At 37.8% G+C, this 12,572-nt stretch overlaps 3 protein-coding genes across 6 annotated transcripts; all 3 read left to right on the top strand.

Annotated features, from left to right (window-relative positions):
* LOC133730782 (uncharacterized) lies at window positions 1–3,731 on the top strand. The gene is made up of 4 exons (XM_062158306.1): window positions 1–8; window positions 162–313; window positions 2,870–3,105; window positions 3,231–3,731. Exons 1-4 carry the CDS (start codon window positions 1–3, stop codon window positions 3,729–3,731), a joined length of 897 nt encoding a protein of 298 aa, XP_062014290.1.
* A 468-nt stretch (window positions 3,732–4,199) lies between these two features.
* On the top strand, window positions 4,200–8,199 carry LOC133734029 (uncharacterized). 3 transcript variants are annotated; one of them, XM_062161691.1, is made up of 5 exons: window positions 4,200–4,420; window positions 5,267–5,965; window positions 6,048–6,179; window positions 6,283–6,385; window positions 7,385–8,199. In XM_062161691.1, the coding sequence occupies exons 2-5, from the start codon at window positions 5,276–5,278 to the stop codon at window positions 8,158–8,160; spliced, it is 1,701 nt and encodes a 566-aa protein (XP_062017675.1). In that variant the 5' UTR covers window positions 4,200–4,420; window positions 5,267–5,275; the 3' UTR covers window positions 8,161–8,199. The 3 variants fall into 3 exon arrangements, with proteins under 3 accessions (XP_062017675.1, XP_062017673.1, XP_062017674.1); XM_062161689.1 differs by having other exon boundaries at window positions 4,201–4,420; window positions 6,283–6,388; XM_062161690.1 differs by lacking the exon at window positions 4,200–4,420 and adding an exon at window positions 4,888–5,156 and having other exon boundaries at window positions 6,283–6,388.
* A 657-nt stretch (window positions 8,200–8,856) lies between these two features.
* On the top strand, window positions 8,857–12,456 carry LOC133734027 (grpE protein homolog 2, mitochondrial-like). Of its 2 annotated transcripts, XM_062161686.1 has the most exons (6): window positions 8,862–9,132; window positions 9,850–10,045; window positions 10,133–10,326; window positions 10,463–10,630; window positions 10,971–11,099; window positions 12,014–12,456. In XM_062161686.1, exons 1-6 carry the CDS (start codon window positions 8,995–8,997, stop codon window positions 12,110–12,112), a joined length of 924 nt encoding a protein of 307 aa, XP_062017670.1. In that variant the 5' UTR covers window positions 8,862–8,994; the 3' UTR covers window positions 12,113–12,456. The 2 variants fall into 2 exon arrangements, with proteins under 2 accessions (XP_062017669.1, XP_062017670.1); XM_062161685.1 differs by having other exon boundaries at window positions 8,857–9,132; window positions 9,850–10,326.
* The last annotated feature ends 116 nt before the right edge of the window (window positions 12,457–12,572 follow it).

The raw sequence follows: 12,572 nt of genomic DNA, 5'->3' as shown, positions 1-12,572 counted from the left end.
ATGGAAAGGTACGTTTCTCTCTAATGGGTTTGATTCTGTAATTTGAATTTTAAAGAATAGGGTTTTAGACATGAATAGATTTTAAATCTGAGAATTTTGTGTGTTGCATTGTTGCATTGCTTTTGATTATTTATCTAAGTTTATGGGTCTTCTTGTAACAGTGAGAAATGTAACTTTGAGGAGCAGTTGGACTGTTCCTGGAGGTCTCCCCACCATGGATGGAAGTGTTTGGGTCCTAAATTAGAGGCCAAGAGGTATAGGCTTAATGTAGCTTGGAGTCGGGGAATGGGATCTGGGAGCATAGGAGGAGGAGGTGTGATTAGAAATGAAAAGGGAGAATATTTGCGGAGAATTTGGGAACTGGCAGAGTTATTGAGGCAAAGCTTTGGGCTTTGTATAGAGGATTGGAGCTTGCTTGGAAATCTGGGCGGGCTCCTCTTGAGGTAGAGTGTGACTCAAATGTGGTTGTAACTGTTGTAATGAATCAAGTGGTGCACAAGAACCACACTCTGTTTCAATTGGTTAAAAGCTGCCAGGAGCTCCTTGAGCAAAATTGGAAATGTTCGCTAGGGTGTGCATTGGCAGAACAAATCTGTGGCCATATTTCTAGCCAGTTTTGCGCATTAGGTATTCATTAAGATCTATAATTTGATCATTTTATTGCATGCATCTTCAATGGTCACAAAAATTTATTTACGTTTTTTTTTTTTTTACAATTTTGAATATGGATGAGTAGGAGGCAAAAGCATTGTGAACAAATTAAACAGCTTTTTAGCTAAGGTATTATAAATTTCAATTGTGATACTTAAGAGCAAGTATATATGTATAATATTGGACTATTATGAAGCCTCCTCACAATAATTATGTGTTTCTCCTAATAGTTCTACATCAAGCGTTTTGAGGAGTTGAGGCATAATACTGAGGTGATTATATAATGAGTTCGTTCGTATGCTATACTTGGTCAAATCATACAATTAAGAATTTAATATTTTCTGTCACTATAGAATTCTTCCAATAATTGGAGCAAAGGTGTTGCAGTAAAGGAATTATCTAACTTCATGGTATGTACTTCACTTAGTAGATCCATTTCACTTTATAGTAAAAAACCAAACACACTATTTTATGTTTCGTTTTTTTTTTTTTTTTTCTAATAATGTTATGTTCTTTTTTTTTACTCTCAATTTGTAGTTTGGGCAACGACTAATGACAAATGGATGGCTGAGATGGAGTTGATTGGAGCATGTGGACTTTACTTTATTGAACAAATATGTATATAGACACTTTCTGGAAGTTTCTTTTTAAAAAGTACTAATGTAGAGCGAATGGCGATAAGAATTGAAGAACAGCTCGATCGTGGAAAAGGAGGAAAACCCGGTTTGCTGCAACTTTGGCATTCGGTGTCCGAATCGCGATTGCTATAGCTTTCCGGAAAGGGAACGACGCCAGGAACATAACTCGTAGGTATGGCTTGACGTGTGGGCTTTTTCGGGCTTTCGGGGTCGTTTAGGGCCTCAAAACTGCAATTTACTATTTTTCAGAATTTTTGGTTTTCTAGTTTGTTTTGGATTTGTTTTGTTTTTACCCGTGGGCTTTAGAGTTTCATTGTTAGTCGCCCTAGGGTTTCTTTTCCCATATATATGCAACCTTAAACGGCTGCAGAACTTATCTTTATCATATTATCAATCTCATTGAAAATTTTCTCTTTTATCTATGGTGGACTCCAGAACCTTTGTTTTAGGTTTATTGCTTGTAAACAGTAAACCTTAGGTGATCTTTCCGACTGCGTCAAGTACGTTTCTATTGTAAAGATTTGTATATATCGGTGCATGTTTTATGTTTTTACTAATGGATTGCTAAAGACATATACACATGTTTTATAATATCTGTATAGGGTAAGAGTTAGGTAATATGCAACACAGAAATTATATTGCACTCATGAGTAACATTACAAACATACATAGCAAGAGAGGAAGAACAATACGCACGCGCGAGCACGGCCCTTCCACACGCGCATCGCGCGTGCAGGAAGACTAGTATAACAGAAATAGGATACCCAAATCAATGGAAAACGAAATATGAAAATCACCGATTTTGATACTAATTTTTTCCTCTTTCTGGGTTTGATTTTGCTCTACTCCTCCTTTTATATGAACCGTAAATTGAGAGTGGGGTGAATAGTGAGGAAACCATATCCACTCCGATCATCTCCCACGTCCGCCTTCAGTCTCCAATCGTGCACCCTGGCAGTCGTTCTTCGAGGAGATCGTGCTAACTGCCGGCAAGTTCTGTTTTCCTCAATGATTCTGTATTTATATTTTCTAATTTGTGTTTTTGTATTTTACGTTGTTATCCCTCGTTGATAATTTTTACTCAAGTTGAACTGTTCTCTAAATCATAGGTATTATAGGAAGTTCAATAATTTGGTGAAGCCTTTTACACCAAAAGAGAGTCTGGCTTTATAGTAGTGGAGTATAAGAAAGTTGAGTTGCTGCAACTAAATACTTTAGAAAAGTTGGACAACTTTTCGTATTATACTGTGGTTTTCTGTTTTTAGTACGTTTACTTAGCTACTGAGATAAGTGTATGAGGTCCATTTGATAGCTGACATGCATTTACTGAAAGTAGTAGCTTTGTCATATGGATAATTCACTGGGAACTAAATTCATGTGTACAAGGTCAAAACCATCGAAAGCACACATTTGTACATCTTACTTGAATAACAATGATACAAGACTGACCTACATACACTGCTATTTGTGTCCAAAATCTCTTACCCAAATGCTTTCTATCAAGTGCTTGGTCTTTATTATGATCCCTTATTGGATAAATGCTATTTTCTTTTAATGTCCTTTGATGTTTTTATTTGCAGAGATTGTACATGTGTTCAATCCTTGTGAGAGGGACTGTGGCTTCAAATCATTAGTTCCTCTAAGTCAATTTTATGACCATGGTAATGGGTACATTGTGAATGACATATGTATAATTGAAGCAAAGGTTTCGCTGTGTAAACCTGATGCTAAGATCTTACAAGACCATGGAATTTCTGCACCTGTGGAGCCCTTCAAGAAGGGAAAAGAGAGGCAGGGACCTTCAAATGTGCAGCCTGTAAATGTTCTAGACTTTTACACAGAATGGGAGACACCAAGTTGTGAACATCGCCTGCCAGCTACCACAATGCACCAAGTTCTGAACAAATTTGCACTGAGCTTCCTAACATTTCCATTGCCAAGGAATCTGAGGTTGTGTCCTCTACATCAGCTGATGAGCTCATGGATTTCAGGGGTTTAGCCAAAATACAAAAAGCTTTTGTTCCGCTGTTAGATGAAGTTTGTTCATGTCACTCTTCTCTCATTGAATGCCAAATGAAGCAAAGTCCCACGTTTATCGAGTGGGCATTCACAGCCTTGGGCCGAGTTCTACATTTTTTGAAAACTAAAAAGGTTAAGGATATGACAGATGATGTCTGTGCAGACCTAGAACTTCTATGGAAAGAGCTCCAGATCTTCAAATTTGACTTGGCTTGGCTGAAGCCTCATGTTCAAAGAGCTTTGCGTGTGAATAAGTTGGTCAAAAGGGCAGGACAAGTAGAGATATTGAGAAAGGATGTGGTTGATTTGGAGAATGAAAACAAGAGGCTAATGGCTAAGCTCGAGGTAGCAAGAAGAGATTTGGAAAAGGCTGAAGGTGCTGAGGAGATGGACATGGATAAGGAGCTAGGTTATGGGGGTTAGCTGTCCTGTGGAATTCTGAATTATGAGAACTCCCAGATAATTCTCAGAATTCCAATTAGTTTATAGGCAGCATATATCTAGTTTTAGTTTCTCCAATTAGTTCTTATTAATTTTGTAACTACTGGTAACCTTTCTAATGGCTTGAGGTTGTACAACTTATCATTGAGTCAGATTGTTGTAGTATTATTATTTCTGAACCTCTGCATGGTGTCAGGGCTAAAGGTCATTCCACTCTGCTTCTTTATCTTTCATATCTCAATTTCTGTAGTCACTGTTGTCTTTATTTGATAACCTCCTGTTGGTATTTCTTGTGCAAATCAATCATGTTAATATTCTGGATTAAGCTCCATCTTTTGATGTTCATAGTGTAGGACCTTCAGCCATTGTGCTTCCTGGCTTGAGAATGGACAAGCTACTTGGTCTCTGGTTCCTTTATAACCCAACCATTTTGGGTGTTACATTACATAAAGGGCCACCAAAAGTTTTAGTCTTTTATAAGGCCTCAACGGCAAAGTTTTTATCTTTTACTCTCACTCTCACTCTCGTCGCCGGCGCGCTCTCTCTCTCTCTGCTCTGACTCTGGCTGTCTCTCTCACTCTCAATGCGCTGGAATCAATTTCAAGGATCGGCGACAATTTGACGAGAAGAAATCCGGCGCTGCAACTCAAATTTTCGATCAATTCGACGCAGTAAGCATCTATTATTTCAAATCTCACAGTAGCCAATCGGTTAGCAGTGGCTATTGAGTATTGACTATCTCGGATTTTTTAGGGTTTTAGTGGAGTTTCATGCTAATATGTCATATGATATGTCCCAGTCTACTTGGTTTACATATAAATCCAACTAGTAACTGCTTCCATTCTTTCTCTTTCGATGATCCTAAATCAGCTTCCTGACTGCCCTACATCATCCCCTCTTGTATACTGTGCGTACTGTTAGACATCATGACATGAGAGTGACCAAATGCTATATGTCTATATTTGTTTATAACATGCACAACAATACATAGGTGAGAGATTATTTATCGAAATAAGTAAAACACGATCAAGAAATAACAAGAACGTATTTTGCAAATTTATGATGATTTGTTAGAGGTTTATGTGTTTGTTCATGGACAGTGCTTGGTGGTATTCGATTTAATTTGCGGTAGTTTTTCATCTCTCAGTCAGTAGCTTTTATATTCTGTCACAGTAGCCATCCAATTGCATGGAAGTAGCTTTTATTTTGTTTCTCAGTAGCTTCCCTATGTGTATAGATATCTTGTTGTTTCATGAATATTGCTTTGCAATAGTTTTGATAATGCTTAGTAGATTTCAGATTATTGTTTCATAAATATTACTATACTCTTGACAATTGTTTTATGTTTCATATATGGGAGCAGGCGAGTAGCCTTTATGGTTCCTGACAATATCTTTCCTAATCTCTGTCAGTACGTAGCTTTTGTAGTCTTTGGCAATAGCCAATAGCTTTCATATTCCTTAACAGTAGCTTTTTGTTTGTTATCTTTTCTCACTCTTTTCTCTAATTACTTGCAGTAAGCAAAGATGGCTGAAGGAAATGAACAGAGAGACAGACTTCCACAGTACAGAGCTAGTCTTCAGTCATTCAATGAGAAGATGAAGACATACAGGAAGGTAATCAGTCCTGATGCCATAATGAGGTTGACATCGTCACCATTCTGGGATATTATTAAGGTGTTCCATCTTCAATTTTTAGAAGATAGTGAATGCAAGAAAGTAGATGAAGACATTTTGAGGATGGTCAGGGCGTATGACACCAAAAAGCAAGGGTTTGTGCTCGATCAAACCGTACACAAAATAACAGCTGAAGATGTGGTGACATGTCTTGGAGTGAGATTGCAAGGAGTGGCATTCCCGCTCAATAAGCACCACCAAAAGCCAAAGAACAATGGGATAATTGACAAGTACTTTGCTGATGCAAAGAAAGTAACAAAGGTCATGGTCGACAATGCACTCAAAGAAGCTTTGAAAGACCCGAAGAAACAAGTCCCAAGTGATGTCGCAAGTCTGATTGTCATGAATCTATTCATATCATTCTTGTTCTGCACCTCAGGTTATACATTGTCCTGGAAGTTGGTAGAAGTTTGCACCGACTGGACTTCTTGGCGACAATATTCATGGGCAAGCTTGATATTAGACCATCTGCATAATGGTCTAAGTAAGAAGCAGCAAGAGAAAGATGTCGCTTTGTCAGGTTGTTTGCCCTTAATCATGGTAAGTAGGCACTACTGGTTTATTAACATATCAGTAGATTTTGGCTATCAAAATTAATGTTTTTTTCATTGTTATGTAACAGTATTGGTTAGCTGACAAGACAAATATTGGGGGAGCAATCAAAAGACATGAAAGAGCGACGCCAACATTTATAAAATGGTCACTCGTCGAGCTGCACAAAGAAATGGTGAAACTAACCAATGTGCAGATAGAGGTAAAGAAAGAAAAACAAAAAATTAATTTGCAATAAGAAGTCCGTCTAGAAGTATATTGTTCTAGTCTTTAACGTTGTGTATACTTTGTTTGATTAAAAACAGAAAATGTTTGACCAAAAGGTGACAGAGGAAGACCTTGCAGTGACATTACATATTATAAAAGGAAGAAACAAAGGAGCAGCAGAAGCAGAATCAAGTGAAACAAGTGGTTGTTTTCTCCTGTTATGGACGCTTTGCTTTTATTTGGTATTGCATTTACTGCAAAATATGTTCTGTGTGTTTCCAAATTACTGCTTGACTGCTTGCTCTATGCTTCCTGAAATTTTTACCCATATAGGATGTAGAAAATGGAAAAAGAAATGTGATACAAAATAGAAAAATTGTACGTGCCATATAAGAGAATGTTTTGTTTAGAGTAGAGTTAGAGTGGTAAGTCTGTGTTCCGATATAACAGGGTATATCTGATTACGACAGAGCTTGCTGGTATTAGTTGTCATAACGTAAATTAAATCCCTCACATGCATGTCTAGTTGCTTATGTTATATCCATCGAAAGGATGTGCATAAGCCATACTTTTTCAATTAGATGCTGTCTAAGAAGGCTGAGATGCTGCGACTGGATACCCTGTTGTGTGCCATGTTTGAACTGTTACTTTTTGAGGCACTTTTATTGGGTTCAGGACGTCAGGTTAAGGAAATTGTTAGTTAGTACATTTAATTATTTATTGTGAAATACATACGTTTAATAATTAATTAGAGTAGAAGTAGATGGTACGTGCACGTTCCAAAATAAGGTATATGTATCTGATCACAGTGGGAAGCTTGTTGGTATTAATTGATTTTGATTCATTGAAAATAAATAAGACATGTATAATCTATGATGTTTGAATTAATTGGTGTATAAGGAACTGTGATGCTGCAACTGGCAGTGTATTCGGTTCTGCTTAAGGGAATTGTTTGTCAGTGCATATTCATTGCGAAATATGTCATTGTTTGTTATAGGTAATATTCATTACAAAATATAGTTGATAGTTTATGCATTCGTTTATTGTGGTCAATGTTTATCAATGAAACATTTAATTGAGTTCGCTATTAGTACTGATGCAAAGTTCCAGAATTTGCTTCTCCTATTACTTATTGTTTTGTACCTTGGGAGAGCTATCTTAATTAGTCTTTTTGTGATCATTGGTATTTTGATTTTGCAGAAACAGTACATGTATTTGACAAAAATGACAGCGCTTGTGGCTTCACCTCGTTAATTCCACTTAGTATGCTTAATGACCAACGTAAAGGGTATCTTGTGGACGATACCTGTGTCATTGAAGCAACTGTTGCAGTCCCCAAGGCTGAGATGACAGCCCTAGTAAACGAAAGTGGCAGTTCTGCACCTGTGCAGCCCTTAGGTGCAGAACTACCGATGATTGCCGAGCCTCTAGATAGCCGCGCTGAGTCTCCAGTTGTCAAGGAAGAGCCTTTTTTGAGCTCCTTACCAAGTGATGAAGCCGCAGATTTCAGAGGCTTTGGTAAAGTCGACAAAGCCTTTGTTCCATTGCTGGAGGAAGTTTGTTCCTTGCACCCTTCCCTGGTTGAATGCCAGCAGAACAGAGGGGAACAGTTCACTCAATGGGCATTCACAACTTTGGGTCGACTGCTCTACTTTCTAAAGACTAGAAAGCCCAAGGATATTACAGAGGAGACTTGTCGAGAGCTGAGAAAGTTGTGGGCAGAGCTTGAGGTCTTCAGATTTGACTTGAGCTGGCTGAAGACAGATTTTGAAACAGCCTTGCGTATGAAGAATCATGTGGAAAGAGCAAGGCAAATGAGGGAGGAAATGAACGCTTTGGACACTCAAAGGAAGAGGCTTAAGGCTGAGCTAGCTGCGGTGGAAGTAGATTTTGAGGAAGCACAACGAAAAGTAGCCGATGCTGAAATGTTGCTTGAATGTGAGCTAGGCTATGGAAGGGGTGAGCCTTCATCATAGACTATCATTTTTTTTTTCTTTTGCTAACAATAGGGGGGGGGGGGGGGGGGTTTAAGCAAGTTAAGGCAGAGTTTCATCAGGATATGTTTTAAGCTTATGAAATGGTTCAAACCGACGTGTTTACATTATTTTTGTAACATTTTGTATATATGAGCTTACTGCAATTCTCTGCTCTTGTGTTTTCTGGGTGCTGAGAGTTCTTCTTTTGTCTCTGTTGATGCCTTTTTAAGTTCAGCTCTATGTTTTCTTTCTTTCTTCTGTGAATTTGCTATGAAGTCTCTTCCAAAGATACAATTTAAAGTTGTGTATACATCTATATATGGTTCAAACGACATCGTTTTTGTGTGGACAACATTTTAAACCAACTTGTTCAGATATCTCGGGTTGTGGAGGTTTCTTTTTTTTAAAAGAGTTTGGAACCCAATCTAACTGTGAGGCTCAGCCGTACGCCTGGTTTCATTTATTCTGGAGGTTTCTAAACCCAAGGGAAAACCTATCTTCCTAAAACCCAAAACCTATCTTCCTAAAACCCCAACTAAAAAAAATAAAATAAAAATATCTTCCTAAAACCAACTTGGTGTTTAGACGAAAATACCCTCCTAATTCCAGAGAGTTATCTGTCACCACCGGCATAACGGGGCATTTTGGTAAACTTAAACACCACCGGCAGCAGTCACCCACAAACTTTTCTGTCACGCTGTGGTTTTTCTTTCTCTCCAAGCACAAGGTACTCTTCTCTTGTCTCTCCCCCACCTAAAGCCCTCATCAAATCTCTCTAGAAACCCCAATAATTCCATATTCCCATTTTGCCCCTGCAGTTTCTCCCCCTCAGCCATGTTCGTGTCTAGGGTTTTAGCTCGCGTTTCGAAGGCCATCCCCAGGAGCACGGTGTCCTTCGCTGCTCAACCCAATCACCGATTCCCAATCATTTCCAATCAGCCGCAGCCTCTGATTCAGGACTTGCCCAATAAGGTGCCAAAACCCCCCCTAATTTTGCTTAGTTCCTCACTAGGGTTTTGCTAGGGTTTAAGGCGTTTCTGCAAATTTTACCAATTTCCTTATGCTTTATGTACTCCGATTTCGATTCTCGCACTCATGAAGATGTGTTTTACTGCTACTCATTGTTTTAGTTGAGAAAGTTTTGGTTTTTTTTGTGTTCAACAAATTTTGGATGATAATTGTGTTGGATCGTATGGCAATTCTTCAATTGGCTGTCTGGGACTTAGTATTTTTAGATTTTGAATATTGGGTTTGTTTGATAGAGTTCTAAAATTTGGTATGTTAATCATTATGGTAGCCTGGTCTACAAAAAATAAAAATAAAGTAATTTATTGTGTCCTTGGCATAAGCTAACCTTTGCTTCAAATGATGATTGAAGGCTCATGTGTCTGCTTGGTTAAGATTTCACCCAGGACTTTTATGTTGCAAACCATAATATCCACTGTCAACTTTAAGCCGTGATGGGGTTATCTGTAATTTTATTTTTCCTATGATATAAAGTTCGTTGGTTATTAGCTTTGATCTTCAATCTTTTCACTTTACTCAAAGATGTTGGATTTTTTGTCAATCTCTATAAGTTGTAAACAGAGAATCCAAAGATGTTTGTTTCTTTTGAGAGTTTAAGGACCTGTTGAATGCACATTTACTCATTAAGTTTACGTTTATTTTCATTATTTACTCAAATAACAGTTGATTCCGAGTCAGGTGTCACTGTTGCATCATTCAACCTCCAGTTCTTCCATATCTATATCTCAACTATTCGGATTCTCTTCATCTGCATCTCCTGAGCCTTCTGAAAGGGTTGGAAATGGAGGTGCCGAGAAGAGTGATGCTAAAGTTTCTGATAGTGGGGATACAAAAGTGGCTGATCAAACCAAAGAATCAGGTTCTATTCCAGATTCCCAGTCTACCAATGTTAGGAGACGACGTACTCTAAGAGGAGGTACTAAACGAACTGCATTTTCTGATTCAGATTCAGATTCAGATGGTGACTTGTCTACTGAGGATCTGGTGAAACTTCTCACAGAGAAGGAAGAACTTCTGAAACAAAAGCATAAAGAGATTGAGAAGATGCAAGATAAATTCCTCCGCAGTTATGCAGAAATGGAAAATGTCATGGATAGAACAAGGCGCGAAGCAGAGAATACGAAAAAGTTTTCCATACAGGTTGCCCTCAGATTCAAGTTGTTGTGTTTGTATTTACATCATTCTCGTAGGACAATTTCTATTCACAGTTCCAACAAACAAACAAACAAAAAAATCTGAAGTTATATTCTGACAAGTGCTTGGAATTATAATGCAGAATTTTGCAAAGAGTTTACTAGATGTTGCAGACAATTTGGGTAGAGCTGCTTCAGTTACCAAAACCGGTTTCGCAAAAATTGATCAATCTAAGGATTCGGCTGGAACTCTGCCACTTCTGAAAACTCTTCTTGAGGGAGTTGAAATGACTGAGAAACAACTTTCGGAGGTAAGCTTTTCTTATCAGGAATTCTAATCACTCACCCAGAAATGTTGACTGAATAAGTTGGCCATAAACAGCTTGTACTCCCTTGTAGATACTTGTGTTTGTTGGATGTTATATAATATGGTTGGTTGTCTCACATAATCATTCAAAACATAAAATTAGATACGTGATCTTTTTCATTCATCTCATATATGAACACCTATGTTGTCAGTTAGGCTCATTCTTAAAAGTTCAAATTTATATTTCACATGCCACGTTGCAACTACTGGTGTATCAAGTTATGGTTTTTTTACACTGACTGGTATTACCTCCAGTACTCTTAACACAATTCATCTCATTTCAGGTGTTCAAAAAGTACGGTGTTGAAAAATATGATCCTACAAATGAACCATTTGACCCACATAGGCATAATGCAATGTTCCAAATATCAGATCCTTCCAAGCCTCCTGGCACTGTTGCTCAAGTTCTCAAGGTATGCTTAATGTAATAAATTTTTTTGTATGTTTATACATGTCAGAAAGAGATTTACTGTTTTACCACTGCTTGGCATCAATAGTATAATTTACTTATCAGTGTGCAAGCTTTGGGGTCACAGTTTATGTGCTGAGATTTGATTGAGCATTTGGACATCTTGACATGAAGAAATTTAGAATTGCATAAGCAGTCTGTTTATCTTCACTTACATAAATACTAGGAACAAAAAAATCAAAAAGTATGATTTTGATTTTGTCAGAAATGTAAAGGCATTATAGATTAATTACCAGATAACAGGTTTTTGCGACGCTTTTGCACCTTTGCTTTTGGATTTTACAAAACCAAGTATTGGTTCTGGTTTTTTATATATGGATTATATTGCAATTGAGAAAGACCCATGTGGGAGAGAGTCAAGTTCTGGGCATCCTTATGGGTTTCTATTTCTAAGGAATTCAAGGATTATAATCTTTCTTCCATTATACTTAACTGGCAAGCAGCTGTAGTATAAGCCCCTAAGCCTTGATTAGTATTATTAGACGAGATGCTAGGCCTATAGCCCTAGCTGCCCTCTTTAGATCATTAAAGCGGACTCCTTGTCCACCTCCCTGTATCTCGATTTTTGCTTTTTTAATAAAAAGCTGTTTCTTCTCAAAAAAAAAAAAAAAAAAAGTGTGAATGACAAGGACCATTAATTGTTTGCATAAGTGTTACTGCCATAAGGATGCCCCCAATCCCAAATGACTTCTGCAATCTTTCATCAAATAATCCTACCTTTTTTTTCCTTCTGTTCAACAATGTGGGGTTTTAATTCAAACCTGTGGGAAGAATTCATTTTATGGTTTGATTTACTGATCTTGTGACTTATAGCATTAAGAACATGAATAAAGACCTTCCTGCATTTGTGTATTGCAGCCTGGATACATGCTGCACGATCGAGTTATTAGGCCGGCTGATGTTGGTGTAACTCAAGAAGCGGAAAACAATGCAACTGAGGAAGATGCTGGCAATTGAAGTTTTTGCTGCTATAACAGATTTCACTACGGCATTCCAGTGTACTGAATTACATGACCAAATTTTTCCATGGGTTCAAGAAACTTGAATGAGATTTAATGTTATTCCATGACTTGAGGTCCAACTTTATTTCCAGTGAAGTTGTTTTTCCATGTTTTGTATGAGTTTTGAGTCTCTGAATGACAGATCATTAGGGACCTATCTGTGCCTTGCTTGTAAGTAGTTCTAGTTCTATTATGGCCTGATTACATGGAGCATAGTGTTAGTTCATACACCCAACTCCGTTGTGAAGCCAAATTCCATTGCAGTACCTTAATAAATATGGATGCTGGTGCTTGCTCTGAGCCAAGGGTCTACAAACTTATTTTGTGCGTCACTGGAAGCAAATTGAAGCTTTGGCTGGAAACCATCTCATGGAGCGCTTTATTTTTCCAAATGATGAGCAACAATCATGCATGGA

The sequence above is a fragment of the Rosa rugosa genome, chromosome 2, assembly GCF_958449725.1.
Source record: "Rosa rugosa chromosome 2, drRosRugo1.1, whole genome shotgun sequence".
NCBI classification, from domain to species: domain Eukaryota; kingdom Viridiplantae; phylum Streptophyta; class Magnoliopsida; order Rosales; family Rosaceae; genus Rosa; species Rosa rugosa.
This window is presented reverse-complemented; position numbering and strand designations above follow the sequence as displayed.